The 17,933-nt window shown below is 42.0% G+C and overlaps 1 protein-coding gene across 6 annotated transcripts in view; it reads left to right on the forward strand.

The window, feature by feature from the left end:
* LOC121535281 (microtubule-associated protein 4) overlaps positions 1-17,933 on the forward strand; it is a 65,038-nt gene that overhangs the window by 3,259 nt on the left and 43,846 nt on the right. For all 6 annotated transcript variants that reach the window (XM_041842172.1, XM_041842173.1, XM_041842175.1 and 3 more), the window contains exon 2: positions 9,239-9,417. In XM_041842172.1, the coding sequence (XP_041698106.1) occupies positions 9,243-9,417 (175 nt within the window). In that variant the 5' untranslated portion in view covers positions 9,239-9,242. The remainder of the gene's footprint in view (positions 1-9,238; positions 9,418-17,933) is intronic.

Genomic DNA, 17,933 nt, shown 5'->3' on the forward strand with positions numbered 1-17,933 from the left:
TGTAATATAATTTAGCAATGCAAGTCATTACTCTATTATTTAGAATTGCATTGTACTAATTGCATTCATTTTTGTTTCTAAAGTATGTCATTTTGAGAAGATTTGAAAATAGGACGCTGCCCCTTTAACAAACATTCCAAAAGAGATAGAACATGGCTACAGTAGGCAAGCCAAGATGAACGCTAAATGTATTTTTGTAGCTTTTTTTTTTGCATACTGTCAGCAGTAGCCAGCATATTCTTAGTATGTTCACTATTGAAGGTTTACTTTTGTAAATCACTTTCCCTAAAATAAATAAGCTCAGCGAGTACATTGATTGGGTGCTTCTTTTTGCTTTGGACAGCTCGTGTGTGCTGTGTGAAGGCATCAACTCATGTACGATAAATTGTGATTAGCAGGAGCGTGGTGATGCTTGAATGAACGATCAATCATATTGCTCAAATACAAATAGCATGTAGTCTGCAATGGAGACTGCGACACAGTAGATAAATGACAGATGATATCCACTGGCCCAACACGTTTTTACTGCCCCCCTGCCAGAGGGCCATCGTTAATATCCTACCATGCACGTGAAACAAAAAAATGAATGTGCCATTAAACAATAGGCTAAGTGGATTTTGACTCATCGTTACCACATTATTTGGGACTTGCAAATTCATGATCTCTCCCTCAATGTAAAAAAAATGTGACTGCAACCACAGCGCACACAACACACACACCCAGGTACCGAGAGGTGGGACAGTCAGCAGACTGTCCAACCAGCAGTGTTTCCCTGTCATCGCTCACTTTGTGATTGACAGGCGCCTGCCCTATCAATAGATCGCTAGAAGATGCATATTGTTTATTCTAGTGGGAGAGGCCTCGGCAGACTTTTTTCTGACTGGCAAATTGAAAAGTAGCTTAGTTAATTGAAGTGGAAAAAGTACCCGGATGAAAATGAGTCTGTAATCGCCTGTATAGCGGACAGCTGGCGCTAGTGGAAAACACTGGTCTTGTCACACAAGACTGACAGACAAAGACAAATTCTTAGATAGATACTGTAGATAAGTAGGCCTTGATAGACAGACAATAATAACTTTTTTTTACGTTTTAGAGTTAATTTTGTGCAATTCTACACATTTTGCCATGGGGTGTAGAGCAAATGTTGCAGTTTTAAAGCAAGTTTGCTGCAATTGTACACGCTTTGCCATTGGGCGGAGAGAAGATTTAGAAATTTTATAAGACATTTCATGCAATTCTACTCATTTTGCCATGGGGTGGAGAGGAAAATTGGCAGTTTTACAGCATATTTCCTGCAATTATACACATTTTGCTGTAGGATGGAGTGAAATGTTTGTAGTTTTTAATATGATATCTCAGTGAGACTGACTATCAAAATCAATGGGGGCCCCCTGGCCCGTAATTTGACCAAGATAACAAGTTTAGATAGCTGACCAAGATAACAAGTTTAGATAGCTGGCCGCTAAACTAATTTTGCGATCTAAAACTTTTTAGCTGACATTGGGTAATTGACTGACTATCAGTGACTGACATAACAAGAGTAAAACTGCTGATGCACAGCCACATTTTTGTGGGGTAAATTAATCTGAGGGCCTTCAAAAGGGGGGCCTTGCGGCCCGCGGGCCGCCAGTTGCGCATCCCTGGCCTAATTCATGCCATACATGAAAATCTCTCTCTCTCTCAGTATTCTGGAATGGTGGGATTATAGTGCAATCCTCCACAGATTATGGGAGACAGAGCCAGAGGGACTTGGACAGCACAGCACCGTCTGTCGATCAAGGTTCACAAAGCAATGCAGAGGCAAATCCCAAAGAACTGCCAGTCAGTCATTCCTTACAGATTGCTATGGTAATATGAGTAGAGATGTGTGGTACAGGGAAAAGCACTCAAGTGATATGAAATGTATGCACGCATGACTGTAAATTGCTTTGGATAAAAGCGTCTGCTAAATGGCATATTCATTGAAGTTGGCTTTGCTTCGCACGAAATGGATGGAACTTTCTATTTTCAGTAAAAACGATCCCCCATTGTAAGAGCACAGTGAGGTAAATCCCAAGTGACACTATATGTTTGTTGTGGGGGGAAACTCAGGATGCATTGGCGTGTGGCTTCCTTGTCCACTACATGGTCTTGGTGTCAGGTCAAGATCTGCTGGTCTGTTGTGATGTCTAGCTTTCCTGTCATAAACCATCCTCATCATCTCCAATGTGAGATGCTGTCCACTGTGATCCATGAGAACACCAGCCCTCCTCTTTTTCACATTGGCCTTGGCCTCCCATCACCAGAGAGCTTAACAAAAGAGGCAATGTGAGGTAGATAAATGTTGAACTGGAATGCAAAAATGACAGATGAGATCCACTGGCCAACATGTTTTTACTGGCCCCCTGCCAGTATGAGGAGGGCTGGGAGCCAGGTCCTTTGAGAAGAATCCAAAGGAGTAGAATGTGATGTCATCCCCATTGAATGTCACTATGGCTCAGTTTGAAAATGGGTTCTTTGGAGAAATATTTCCTAGATGACTAATGTCGAGGACTTGTTTAGTTAGGTGGTTTACACACTTGTTACTCATTGCTAGTGTCACAGTAAATAATAGAGTAGTTGTAACATTGCAATACATTTTGAGATACTGTACCTTGTCATGCTGAGTGTTATGTAAGATTGTGAGTTTTTAACGTGAAAGCTAGACTGGGAAGGGTAATTGCCAAGAGGAGCCACATGTGAGTGTGAATGAGAAAGTAAAATCCATCACTATGCGTAAAGGACCAGGTCAGTAACCCCAGGGTCAGGGACAATGCACAGATTCAGGTGCACAACCTATGTTTCAGAGTACTTACAAAGGAATTTACGATTGTTGAGAGTTAACATAGCAACCTAAATGTCCTGCTATGTTCAAAAAGCAAATGCCCCTTGTATTCACTGTGTTCGAACAGAGACCCCTGTCTTCCTGTGCAGCTCTGATACACAAGCCCACACACTCGCTCTCTAACACACACACACACACACCTGTTGATTTAGATGAGTGTTCACAAACTGGGAGTAAATACAGACCTTACCACTGTGCTCTGACTGAGTGACTGACTGACTGTTTCCAGGGACTGTGTGTGTCTCCCCTGAGAGGACGAGACAGGGCAACAAAGCATTATATCAACAGTAACCAGCTGGTGGCCATCATGCATGAGAGAGACATAAAAACACAGACTCATTATGAACTCTAGGAGACCTGGCAACACTTTTAACACATTAAGGCAGGGTTCCCCAAACTCGGTCCTGGGGCCCCCCTGTGTGCACATTTTGGTTTTTGCCCTAGCACTACACAGCTGATTAAAATAATAAAAGCTTGATGATGAGTTGGTTATTTGAATCAGCTGTTTAGTGCTAGGGCAAAAACCAAAACGTGCACCCAGCGGGGGCCCCAGGACCGAGTTTGGGAAACCCTGCATTAAGGGACATCTGAGATTAACCAGCACAAAAGAAGAGATTGATTAACCATAACTGGCTGACTGGCTGACTATTGTTTATGCACTGACATTAAACTGCCTATTGAGTCAGGGAGCCAGCCCCCTCAATTAAAGATGCACAATGCGGAAATCGCTCCGCCATTTCCTGGTTGCTAAAATGTATTTTCCATAACCAAAAATATTGTATTTACAGCTGTTTGAAGCTGGTGTACAAAACCAAAAGTAAAAGTAAATTTAGGAACGGGAAGCATAGAAATAGCGCACATAGAACATATCTGCTGCTTCTTAGACTTGCATTCAACAAGAATTACAGATCTATAACACACATTTCTATGTGAATTTAGTCAGGTCCCCAAAAAGTTACATATTGCTTTGAGAGTTCAAAGGCCAATATATAAATTATTTCAATACAGAGAACAGAGTGGCATTCAGAGTGGTGCCAACTTCTCATTAAACATTTCTTTAACACAGACCAAAACCATGGACTAGATTTGAACTCTGAGCCTGCAGAATAAAATGATAATTACCTCATGCACGCCACGGCCTATCTTTAGAAATAGCTCAGATGTTAGCTACTGATAATCAGATACGATCAAATCAGTCAGTATATTGTCACATGTTGAATTCTATTCTATTGAGCTTTATTGATAAAATAGACTATAGAAAGAATGAGATGTTGAATATTGTGCTTGAACTACAGGTTCTCACCTGTTTTCCAAATTAAATAACCCACAAGGTTAAAAAAAGGTGGAAACTCATATTAAAAAGGCCCTTTGACCAGGGAGATAGTGACTAGTGAACCTGTGCTGATCTGTTACTCTGTGCTTTGTCATTGATTATATTTATCACTGTTATGGTCCACTGTTATGGTCCACTATTATGGCCCACTGAGTTTACAGTTTTTCCCCTATATAAATCATGGCCGCCACTTAGTGCTGAGTGATTAGTGCTTTTTGAGGTCGGTTCAGTTTCAGTGTTTATAATATAGATGTAGACCAATGGAGACTGCTGAGGGGAGGACGGCTCATAATAATGTCTGGAACGGAGCAAATGGAATGGCATCAAACACATGTGTTTGATGTTTTTGATACCATTCCACTAATACCGCTCCAGCCATTACCACGTGCCTGTCCCCCCCAATTAAGGTGCCACCAACCTTCTGTGATGTAGACATAATTAATGCTGAGTGGCCTATAGTACTGTAATCAGGTGACTCATACTACTGTAATAACTTCCTCAATTCAAATCAGTCTGGAAACACCTGTGAACAAACGTAGTGCAGTGGATCAAAGGTCTGTAGGTGGGTGTAGTTATGTTAGTCAGTCATCTAGTGTTGGCAGTCAGAGGTTAGATGATACATACAGTATCTGTCAATATAGTGACTGAAAGTTGGTGAGTACAGTACTTAAATTGCTGTGTGAGATTTAGAACTATTGGATCAATATGCATTTTGCAGTTATATGGGGGAAATACAATATGGCGATATGAGGGGGAAATAGGCTTACTGAGGGCATTTTGTGTAAACCCCCCCTCCCGAATGATGCTCTTATTTTGGATGGCAGGATAAAGCCGGGGATTCCCTGCCAAGCTGCGGGCCTAGGCCCACTCTGTGTGTTACTCTGTGCTGTCACTGTGTTAGGCTATGCTGTGTGTTACAGTACAGGAGACCTGCTGTGGTTTTTGGGATGATTGCGTGACAGATGGAGGGAGGGATTGAGTGAATATAATATAATGCATGTGGAAGTGGGGACTAGGGGTGACTCTAGCTAGCACTAAGCCCCATGCAGCAGTACCAGCTGGGTCTCTCAGGCTTTTACACTCAATCTTAGCATAAAGCAGAATTATGCTCCTTTACATTAAATAGGAAATTGCACTCAAAGTTGCACTCAAAACTGGGGAGATCTACATGTAGCAGTCAGACTGGGGGATGTAGCAGTACAGAACCTTAGCATGTGATGAAGTGGGTTGGTGGGCATGAAAAGATAGTTCCTTTATTATGAATTACTGTTATTGTGGCGGAATGATTCTAATACTGTAATACAAATATATATTTTTAAAGAACATGAGGGGGTGGATGAATGGAGTTACCGTCAAAGAGAGGTTAGAGATAGAGAGAACTCTCTTTGAATGAAAAAAATGTATAGAAGGGAAAGAGCTTCTGAAACAGTCTAAATGCAGGGTTCATTAGAAGAAAGAGAAGTAGACAGCCTAAATGACTGAATGGGGATCAGAGAACATAAAGGATTGAAGAGAATAAAGACTGATATGGTAAGCAGAACTTTTAAAGGAAGAGGTGTATAAAATCAAATACAGCAGAGTAGATTAAGATTTGGACAGAGGCTGAGATTGAGTTCAGACAGAGGGGGGTCGTTCTAGGAAAAGACTGGCCCTTTGATATTTTAGGTAGAAATTGTGCACCAATATCGAATTTTAAAAGCCTGTTATATTAAATGAAATGAACTTTAATATAGACCACATGTAAAATTCAATACATCTAGTGATTCATTTATGTCTGTCCCTCATTTTAAGGTCAACCCTGTTATGTGAACTGAACTGAACTTTTAATATGATGAAACTATTCCTTTTCAAAAGTTATCTAAGTTATCTAATCTAATAGTCAAATCATAGTGTAAAAGCAGGTGAGCTGGTTCTACTCTTTTTGGCAATTTTCTGGTGTTTTGTGGTGGAAAACTGAGCGGATTGAGCATTAAATGTCAATTCTGTTACCCATAGATAGACAGGCTAGAAATGTTTGAACAATTTAATTTGTTTTGTGAATCCCCTCCCTGTTGCAAACAACTAGCTTCCATTCTCCCTGTCACAAGGGCATGTATGGCTGATTTAAGATGAAATCGTCAACCCTCTTACTGTCCACCCTTTTACTGTCAACCCTGTTACTGTCTAACCTGTTACTGTCAACCCTGTTACTTTATTTGGCACTTAGTAGGCGCTTACTGACTTCTTTATTTAACCTCTTGAGATAATAATACAAAATAATAATTTGCTCTTTATTACAGAATGTAAAAATTAGGTGAAATAAAAGTTTTATTTTTCAAAGTTACACTACCCAAAAGGTACTCAATTGGTGGAGCGACCCAGGAACATTAATCTGATGTTTGCATGCCCTTGTATAATAATCACATTAACGTCTTTCCTACATTGGATGGATACACAAAAGCTGAGCTATGATTTAGCTATTTTATTAACTGCTGTGGTCCTGCCTGAATGCGTGCTTGTTTGCCGCTTTTTTACTGTGAATTTTGATGAGTTTTCTGTGTGTCACGCAGTATTTTCTCTCTCATAGGGGCTGCTACAAAGTGTGTCAATGTAGTAATCTGAATATTCCTACTGTACTTAGTGTGGCTGCTCCCAAAACAATGTGGCACAGTTCCAACCATGGCCAACAAACACTGTACGTACTCGGATCTGCAGGCTGGTGGTGCACAATAGCAGCATGGAGATATTTGTTTGAGTGTGTGTGTGTGTGTGTGTGTGTGTGTGTGTGTGTGTGTGTGTGTGTGTGTGTGTGTGTGTGTGTGCCTGTGTGTTCATGGATGTGTGTGTTTGTGTAGTGTCCAGACAATGATCTCTTGTTCATGTGTGAAGGAAGAGAGTGTGATGAGTGGAGGAGTGGAGGGGATGGAGGAAAAAAGGATGAAGGTGTGTGTGTGTGTGTGTGTGTGTGTCTATCTGTGTGCCTGTGAGTGTTAAGAGTTCCCCTGATAGACCATTTGTGTAGAGCAGCCCTCGACGTATGTATTAGTTTCGCTGTCTCTCTCACAAAGATAAACTCATTATAAGGAGTAAATGGTGCACTGTGAAGGGAGGAGAATGTCCTCCCTCTTACTAAAGCTTGGATGCTTCTATCCCCTACTGCTCTGTAGCAAGCAGGGCTGGATCGCTTAAGGCAAAGGTTTTGCAACAAAGTAGCAATAGCTACCCTCTTTTACAATAATTTGAAATTATAATCCAGGGTATTTCATTAAATGAATAACTTCCACGGTTTAGACAGTAAACCATTCAGGTTCTTTGCATAGACAGTTTGATGTAGTGAGTACTCTCCATTCATTGGTTACTGTACTGTATGTGTTCAGTACTCCCGAATGGCTTCTCTGCCTTTTGGGACACAATGGTGGGGTTCCAAGTCATCTTTATTGCACTGCTCAGGCTATCAGATCTAACAGCCTATTGATAGCCTATTGCAGTCTTCTGAGATGCGCAGCACCAAAAAAGCCAGTAACTGGCTTTGATTACACAGCTGGTGGTCAGAACCACCTCTCTCAAAGGGAGGCGCTCTGGAATGACACCTGCAGGTTAACAACTGAGCATGTCTAATTAGTCTCAGGTGTGTGTCTGCTCTCACTCTCACACATCCACCTCTACCATGTTGATTTCATTACAATTACAACACTCTCATCCAGGAAGTCTAATCCCCATAAGTAGTAGATATATTTCCAGGTTCATCAGCACACTAACACCCCTTTTATATCAAACTAGGAACACTCTTCCATGCTCAGGATGTAGTGGTTCACACACAGTTTGATGCTGTTACTCACCTCAAGCGTTTATAATTGACCCACTAACTACAGTGTGGTGACCGAGGGAAAAATGGGTCATCAATGAATGACGTTATATGCTGTAACACCAGTGGAAATATGACTACCCAATTTATGTCAGCATCAACTAATATCTGTGTAATATCTTTGCAACTATGCAATAATGCAACACCAATAATGCAACACTTTTGGTATTGCATAATTGTTGTTACTGTAACATAATGAAGATAAAATATGTCTCAAACCATGAAAAGGCCAAATATTGTGGTGGTTTATTGGTAGGACCAGGTGGCCGACGATAAAACACACACAGACACACATATAGCAGAGAGGAGCAGTGATATCTTATGAAAAGAACTAAAGAAGCCAAACTGAGCTTGGCCCCACTAATCGAGCTGCATGGCGCTGCAGCAAACTTTCATAATACTGGCACATGAAGGAGGTAATACTAGATGTGAGAGGAGAAAGCAGAGGATGACTCTGTCAGTCGCTGTTCACTACGGGGGTCTTTACTTAACAGGCAGATAGTGCCCCGTGAGAAATGAGAGCAATGCAAAAACCACAGCACGACAAATGGTCTGTTGGCATGAAAAGGCCTAGTTGATAATGTGTTCTGCAGTGGTGGTGTGTACTAGTGTAGGGTGAGGACAGGACAGCTAGCTGCAGTGGGGGAATGAGGATGTGTGAGAGACAAGACTGCAGGAGGAGACTGGCCCCGATGATGGTGACTTCAGTCATTCCCATCTTTTACGGTTCCAGACTTTTTTTGATTTTACATGGACCCTGTGCTGGTCTCTTCCCAGAGCCACTGTGTCTAGTTTAACAACACAATGTAGACCCATGAGTTTCGGCTAGCAATAACCCAGTCTTTTGTCAAACCCTGTTCTTATTGTGGGCTGGGGGACGGTCTCTGTCAGCTAGGTTATATCCCCTCGGCTTCAAACCCCCCCCACTGGGAGATGACCTTTTGGCCTAAATACCCCCCTCCCCCCATGGTAAAGAGGCAGTGGTTTGTCTGCTGCTGGATTTAGTAGGGTGCACATATGGTGGCATCCATTAGCCAAGATCAGCCATCAATATGAGCTTTGACTGGTGGGCCGGAAAAACAGTATACAGCTGTGGAGGAATGCAGTATTTGGTTAGCACCAAATCTTGTACTGATGATGATAATGATGTGTATGATGATGATGATGACCTGTGACCTCTGTGGTCTCTCCCTCCCAGGACAATGGACCTGAGCTTGCATGACGCTCTCACGGACGGGGCGCCTAAGTCAGGACCGGACAGCCTGGTGAGGCGGGACTTCATGGCCTCCCTTGAGAAAGAGACCTTTGATGACAAAGTGGGTGAGACTGTAGGAAAGACTGACTACCGCCCTCTGCTGGACGGGAAGGATGGGAAAGGTAAGCTGGGGTGCAGGATGCAGACTTTGTAGTATTGGGAAAACCCATAGAGAATTGGGGCAGCAGAGACACTCCAGTGAGAGGATATTTCTGATTGTTTTACTCAGTAAAGGCAAACATTGTGATGTATACCTGAATGGCAGCAAATGTTGTTACTTTACAGCCTTATTCTAAAATGGATTAAATGAATAAAATCCCTCATCAATCTACACACAATACCCCATAATGACAACGCGAAAACAGGTTTTTAGAAATTATTGCAAATGTATTAAAAATAAAAACAGAAATACCTTATTTACATAAGTATTCAGACCATTTGTTATGAGACTCAAAATTGAGCTCAGGTGCATCCTGTTTCCATTGATCATCCTTGACCTGTTTCTACAACTTGATTGGAGTCCACCTGTGGTAAATTCTATTGATTGGACATGATTTGGAAAGGCACACACCAGTCTATATAAGGTCCCACAGTTGACAGTGCATGTCAGAGAAAAAACCAAGCCATGAGGTCGAAGGAATTGTCCGAAGAGCTCCGAGACAGGATTGTGTCGAGGCACAGATCTGGGGAAGGGGACCAAAAAATGTCTGCAGCATTGAAGGTCCCCAAGAACACAGTGGCCTCCATCATTCTTAAATGGAAGTTTGTACTGAGTAAAGGGTCTGAATACTTATGTAAATGTGATATTTCTGTTTTTTGTTTTTAATACATTTGCTAAAATTTCTAAACCTGTTTTTGCTTTGTCATCATGGGCTATTTTGTGTAGATTAATCAATTTTAGAATAAGGCTTTAACTTAACAAAATGTGGAAAAAGTCAAGAGGTCTGAATACTTTCCGAATGCACTATAAAAATGATGATAATTTGCATAGAAATAACAACAGAGAAAGTGAGAGAATGAAGATTCTATTTTGTAGGTCCTCTGTAGCTCAGCTGGTAGAGCACGGCGCTTGTAACGCCAGGGTAGTGGGTTCGATCCCCGGGACCACCCATACACAAAAATGTATGCACGCATGACTGTAAGTCGCTTTGGATAAAAGCGTCTGCTAAATGGCATATTATTATTATTATAGCTCTACCATTGGACAACGCTGCTTCTCACAGTAACAGTAGAAGCACCAAATATGACATAATATGATAAAGCTCATATGTACAGCGATTAGTCTCCTCCACTCCAGATAGTATCCTTTCTCCCAGGCAGTTCCTTCAGATCCAGCCCTCTAACCACAGACACGGTCTCATTATACCTCAGACTGCACCAAAAACGCTCTCACTCTGTACCTCTCTCTGTCTCCCCCTCTCTCCCTTTCTCATTCTCTCTCTTTCTCCCTCTTCCCATCTAGCTGTCTATCCCAGTCTTTGTCCATCTCTACCACACTCCCTCTCTCTCACTCCCTCTCTCTCTTTGTCTCCCCTCGCATCCTGTCACTTCCAGAAGTGTCAGCCTGGAGACAGGGCAGCATTAGCATAGCCCTGACTGGAGCAACATTACAGACTCAGCCGTGTACAAGTCAGGACACCGCAACGTCAATTAACACCCAGGCCATTAACACCCAGGCCATTAACACCCAGGCCATTAACACCCAGGCCATTAACACCCAGGCCATTAACACCCAGGCCATTAACACCCAGGCCATTAACACCCAGGCCATTAACACCCAGGTCATTAACACCCAGGCCATTAACACCCAGGTCATTAACACCCAGGCCATTAACACCCAGGCCATTAACACCCAGGCCATTAACACCCAGGCCATTAACACCCAGGCCATTAACACCCAGGCCATTAACACCCAGGCCATTAACACCCAGTCTTCTCTCGGACATCTTGGCAACATCGGTTGCATGTTAGTTGTCCTGCTCTCAAACTGTCAACATGTACATGCATATTCAGTCAAAACAAAGGATTAGGATTAGGGATGGATTAGAGGAGGTATTCTTTGACCTCTGAGGCTTTATGACCTCTATGTCAATCTGAAATGGACACATTGATTTCTTTGATAAAATGTAGTTGATTGATACAGATGACGTCAGCTTTTCCACACAGCTGCTTATAATAATAATAATAATAATATAATATAATATAATATAATAATAATAATAATAATAATAATAATAATAATAATAATAATAATAATAATATGCCATTTAGCAGACGCTTTTATCCAAAGCGACTTACAGTCATGTGCGCATACATTTTTACGTATGGGTGGTCCCTGGGATCGAACCCACTACCCTGGCGTTACAAGCGCCATGCTCTACCAATTGAGCTACAGAGGACCACAATGCTTGATTTAATGATGTCTTATTAAGATCAACTGACATCCTTAGGCTACGCTACAGTATGGGGTTTATTTCAGGAGGGCATACAGAACACTGTGCACAGTGCAGCATGTTGACTAGTGCCAGCAGTGTGCTGCATGATAGGGGCTCAGTGCAGAGCATGTGACTGCAGTATGCTGGAACATCAATAGCAGAAGGAGGAAACAGTGCTGGTGAGCTCATCAAAAATACTTGTACACACAACACCAGTGTTGGCAGTGCAGATCCGTGTGTGTGTGTGTGTGTGTGTGTGTGTGTGTGTGTGTGTGTGTGTGTGTGTGTGTGTGTGTGTGTGCTGATTTCAGCATCTCCTCTGTACTGTATGATGTGATTGATGCTTTTAGAGCAAGAGCTCTGGAAAACCATTGTGTAGATCAAGGTTTGCCCAAGGAGATATGAGAGCTTTTGCTGCTTATCAGTCACGTACTGTACACTATTCTTCTTGTTTAATACTCTACGTTCGTTCAATACTGTACTTTTTCTAACTGATTTAGCTTCTGTTTGATGTAGTCACAATTCTTAGGTTGTCTGATTTGTGGAGTGACAATTCAACATGCCTTCTTCCCTGAGCTGAAGCCACACTACCTTGACATTGAAGTAGGAAAACGTATTTTGTATGTAAAATGTCAGTGGAAAATACACACAGTAATAGAAGTTATTATATCAGTCTATCATCCTATCATGTCAGGAAGTGCTCTGTCACTCCATCTTGTCTGCAGTGTTCAGAAGTATACTGCTGGATATGGCTGTGGAGCCTCTTACAGCACCTGTGCTCCATGATTCAAGGGATTCAACCCATGTTGTTATTATGCAGTGCTATCAAATGGATCTTACACTGAACTCTCCTTGACCTACACAAATGCATTGCTATATTCATCAATCATTAAAAGCCTTCCCAGAATAGAATCTTCCCCTCCCTCACTTCTCCCATCCCCCAATGTCCTTCAATCCCAAAGTTATTGGTTTGTCATATAGAATTGGATACTTTGATTTTCCCTTTGTCTGTTTGTAGTAAAGAATAAAGGATTATTGACACTCATCATGTTGAATAGCAACCCAAAATGAGAGAAACCCATACATGTACAGGAGAGAATACGAAACAGCTAATCTCACTGTACAGTATTAATATTTTTTCTGGGAAATTATGCTGTTTTCTCTTTTAGCAAAATTTATAATCCCGTAAGCGGTGAACAGATTTTTATGCAGCTGAAAGACGCCTATCATGGAGGAGGAGGCTGAAGCTGGGTGTGCCTGCCAAATGGTGGCGTGGCACTGGAGAGGTTTGACAAGCTGAGTGCATATAAACCCCACAGGGACTGGCTGAGGCTGGGGCTGATTCCCTGTCAGGCGATAGAGGATTATTAACTTTATCAGCTCTCTGGCCTCTTAGAAATAGCCCTCGAACAAATTCTTAGAAATGAGAAATAGCCCTCGGACAATGTCTTAGAAATTTGAAATAGCCTTCGAACAATGTCTTAGAAATGAAAATAGCTCTCGAACAATGTCTTAGAAATGAGAAATAGCCCTCGAACAAGGTCTTAGAAATTAGCGTAAGACATACAGTACCAGTCAAAAATCAGCCCCAGCCTTTTGACTGGTAGTGTATGTGTTATTTACCTACAGCCTATAGGGCCTATACCATAACAACTAGTATTAGCTAATTACTTGTGCATTCAGTGTGGGTGTTAACTCATTAGTCACAGAACGGGCAGTAGGTAGCCTAGTGGTCAGAGCATTGGGCCAGTAATTGAAAGGTTTTTTGGTTCGAATACCCGAGCTGACAATGTCAGAAATCTGCCAATGTGCCCTTGAGCAAGGCACTTAACCCTAATTTGCTCCAGGGGTGCCGTACTACTATGGCTGACCCTGTAAAACAACACATCTCACTGCACCTATCTGGTGTATGTGACAATAAAACATTGTGTGTATTTACATACACCATACTGTATCAGTGGTCCATTAGCAGTCCATGGAGCGTGAACCATCCCTCCTACACACACACAGCACAACCCCATTCATTTAACATGCTCATAAATTTCAGTCACGTACAACGTATGTTACACTTCACAACCACAGCCTTATTTATTTACTGTTTAAACACAGAAATCATCAAACCCCTGCTTCACCTCCATTCTGCAGATTAACCCCCCACCCCCCCTCTCCTTTTGGCCCCACTTTTTTTGTGTGTGTGTGGTGGGGGGGGTCCTTGCGTAAGTGCCAGGCTAGCAGACAGGCTGCTGTGCTGATGGAGTGAGAGGGAAGGAAGGTCATTGTGACTCCTCCGGCAGAGTACAGAGGGAGCCATCGCACCCAGCATGACTCTGCAGTCTGTCTAGTCTGAACACTAACTGCCGCACGGCGCGTAGGCTTTTATGATTTTTATTCCTTTATTGTTATTATTGCTCCTGGGTTGTGACACAATATGTTTTTATTTTATCTCCCTGCCTGCAGTTTGGGTTCCTAATTCCCCCACTTTCAGAGATATGCATATTCAAGACAAGTAGCCTGTGGTGCTTGGCTCCCTCAGTGATCTCAGGGCATCCACTGTAGTTCACATCTGAAACCGGAGAGTTCAAACACACCAAACACACTCTTTAAATTCAATTTGAGAATAGCCTGGACCGTACTGACAGTTGGAGCTGACAGGGAGTGCTGTTTTGAAGCCACCACACCTCTATCTTGGCACTCCCCCACCAGTGTAAAAAATATTTTGGAAGCTATAGAAATGCATTTATTAATGTCTACATTTGTTTTTGCCATGTTTATTCTATTTTATACAACGGGTGAGTCTAATCCTGAATGCTGATTTGTTAAAAGTGCATTCGAGCTGGTGTCTATTCCACAAGTTACCACCGGCTAAATCTATGACGTCAAAATGCTTATTTACTCTGTTCCATCTGACTGCGCAATCCACTGTCTCATCAGCCCAGCCAAGCAATTTATAGACATTATCTCACATTTCTTTTAGACTAACATTTAATTTTCAACAGCGGAGGTTTGCATAAACCTTTCTGTCTGTCTCTCCGACATTTGCAACATTGATTCAATATTCAAAATCGATCTCCAGCTGTCCCATAGTTATGAACGTGTCGGGAGTCGGGACAAGACAGACAGGCAGGCAGTGTTTCTCAACTAGTCGAAATCATGAATCAGCTGGCATCATTTTTATGGATATATACAAAGAACTGTCAATTGAAAAAAGGTGCAGCTAGTTTGCAGTCTTTCCAGCTTCAGTTTGAAGTTATTGTGTTAGCTGTGTTGTTGGCTAGCTCCTCTGAACAACAGTGTCCTCACGAGTGAGCACATTTTCTATGCCATGCGAAATCGCGCCTTATTAGCTCATTGTTATGGATGTATCCAAATAAATGTCACTAGAAAACAGCTTAAACTAATGCAAATGCGGCTACTTTGCTGTTATTTGGGCTGCACTTTTTGACATGACTGTAAATTAGCCTAGTTGGCTAGCTAGCAAGCAAGGCATAAGAACATTGCCAGCCAGTATGGCAATGGAACATTTAGAACGAACGGCTGGGTCGTGTCCATTGACACAGAACAAAAAGACTGAACAACTGGGTCGCGTCTCTAGCAACCTAACCAATAGAACGAACGACCAGCCAGCTTGGGTAGCAACCCTAGATTTGTGTCGGGACTATATCTTGTGGAAGGATGACATAGTATGAATAAATTAATCAAAATAACGTTTTTAATGAAAATATGTCAATCATTATTTGAATATGTTGGTAACCCGTTGTATAAAAGTGATAATGCCCTCGAAGCCGGTGTTTGGAGGATATATAACGACACCCGTGCCAATATATCCTCCAGACACCGTCTTCTTGGGCATTATTACTTAAATAGACACCTTCATACTTTTATGTGCGCTAAACATAAAAATATACCCATATATATATATATTTTTTATGTTATTGTAACCACTACAACAACAAAAATACTTAAATACATGTAATTTTGGTCTTGAAACATTTAATTGAAATAGTGTAGAATTCCATTCATTTCTATGGAGGAATTGCTTCTCCTGGGGAGTGCCAATATGGCCGACCGGTGGCTTCAAAGCCTCTCATTGCCGAATACATAGCATCATTCAATCTAGGGTTTATATACATCATTGCCTACAACTCATGCAAAGCAAAACAATTTATAGTTAGCTGTGACTCTGACTGCAGTCTACTGTATGTGTTGTCTGATCAGATGTTTTGGTGTATTCTAAGACCAGTGTATTATTGTTAGCCCAGGTTTAATTGGTTCCGTGCCATCCTCTGGGGCATAGAAAACTCTGGGCTGAATGGTTGGATCTACAGTGGCTTGCAAAAGTATTCACCCCCCTTGGCATTTTTCCAACCTGGAATTAAAATGGATTTTTGGGGGGTTTGCATCATTTCATTTACACAACATGCCTACCACTTTGAAGATGCAAAATATTTTTTATTGTGAAACAAACAATAAGACAAAAAAACAGAAAACTTGAGCGTGCATAACTATTCACCCCCCCATAGTCAATACTTTGTAGAGCCACCTTTTGGAGCAATTACAGCTGAAAGTCTCTTGGGGTATGTCTCTATAAGCTTGGCACATCTAGCCACTGGGATTTTGGCCATTTTGGCAAAACTGCTCCAGCTCCTTCAAGTTGGATGGGTTCTGCTGGTGTATAGCAATCTTTAAGTCATACCACAGATTCTCAGTTGGATTGAGGTCTGGGCTTAGACAAGGCCATTCCAAGACATTTAAATGTTTCCCCTTAAACCACTCGAGTGTTGCTTTAGCAGTATGCTTAGGGTCATTGTCCTGCTGGAAGGTGAACCTCCGTCCCAGTCTCAAATCTCTGGAAGATGAAACAGGTTTCCCTCAAGAATGTCCCTGTATTTAGCGCCATCTATCATTCCTTCAATTCTGACCAGTTTCCCAGTCCCTGCCGATGAAAAACATCCCCACAGCATGATGCTGCCAACACCATGCTTCACTGTGGGGATGGTGTTCTTGGGGTGATGAGAGGTGTTGGGTTTGCGCCAGACATAGCGTTTTCCTTGATGGCCAAAAATCTACATTTTAGTCTCATCTGACCAGAGTACCTTCTTCCATATGTTTGGGGAGTCTTCCACATGCCTTTTGGCGAACACCAAATGTGTTTGCTTATTTTTTTTCTTTAAGCAATGGCTTTTTTCTGGCCACTCTTCTGTAAAGCCCAGCTCTGTGGAGTGTACGGCTTAAAGTGGTCCTATGGACAGATACTCCAATCTCCGCTGTGGAGCTTTGCAGCTCCTTCAGGGTTATCTTTGGCGTCTTTGTGTCCTGTCTGATTAATGCCTTCCTTGCCTGGTCCGTGAGTTTTGGTGGACGGCCCTCTCTTGGCAGGTTTGTTGTGGTGCCATATTCTTTCCATTTTTTAATAATGGATTTAATGGTGCTCCGTGGGATGTTCAAAGTTTTTGATATTTTTTTATAACCCAACCCTGATCTGTACTTCTCCACAACTTTATCCCTGACCTGTTTGGAGAGCTCCTTGGTCTTCATGGTGCCGCTTGCTTGGTGGTGCCCCTTGCTTAGTGGTGTTGCAGACTCTGGGGCCTTTCAGAACAGGTGTTTATATACTGAGATCATGGGACAGATCATGGTACACTTAAATTGCACACAGGTGGACTTTATTTAACTTATTATGTGACTTCTGAAGGTAATTGGTTGCACCAGATCTTATTTAGGCGCTTCATAGCAAAGGTGGTGAATACATATGCACACACCACTTTTCCGTTATTTATTTTTTAGAATTCTTTGAAACAATTTATTTTTTTCATTTCACTTCACCAATTTGGACTATTTTGTGTATGTCCATTACATGAAATCCAAATAAAAATCCATTTAAATTACAGGTTGTAATGCAACAATATATGAAAAACGCCAAGGGGGCTGAATACTTTTGCAAGGCACTGTAGCTGGTAAAGCAGAAGAGCCCTACAGGACTAAACACCAGAAAGTACAGTGAGTTCCCCTAGGCTGGAATTTAAGCTTGAGCTGAGGATGTCAATCATTTATGTCACAGATGGGTTGCCGCCGGAACCTCAGATGCTTTCATCTGGTTGGTCGGTTGCGTAACCGTAGTAACGACCCACGGTGCCGTATTGTCCCCTTTCGTCACTGTCACCCCTCTGCTATGTTCTAGAGAGGGCTGTTTTTAGGGACAGCAC

The sequence above is a fragment of the Coregonus clupeaformis genome, chromosome 21 (assembly GCF_020615455.1).
Source record: "Coregonus clupeaformis isolate EN_2021a chromosome 21, ASM2061545v1, whole genome shotgun sequence".
Classification (NCBI taxonomy): domain Eukaryota; kingdom Metazoa; phylum Chordata; class Actinopteri; order Salmoniformes; family Salmonidae; genus Coregonus; species Coregonus clupeaformis.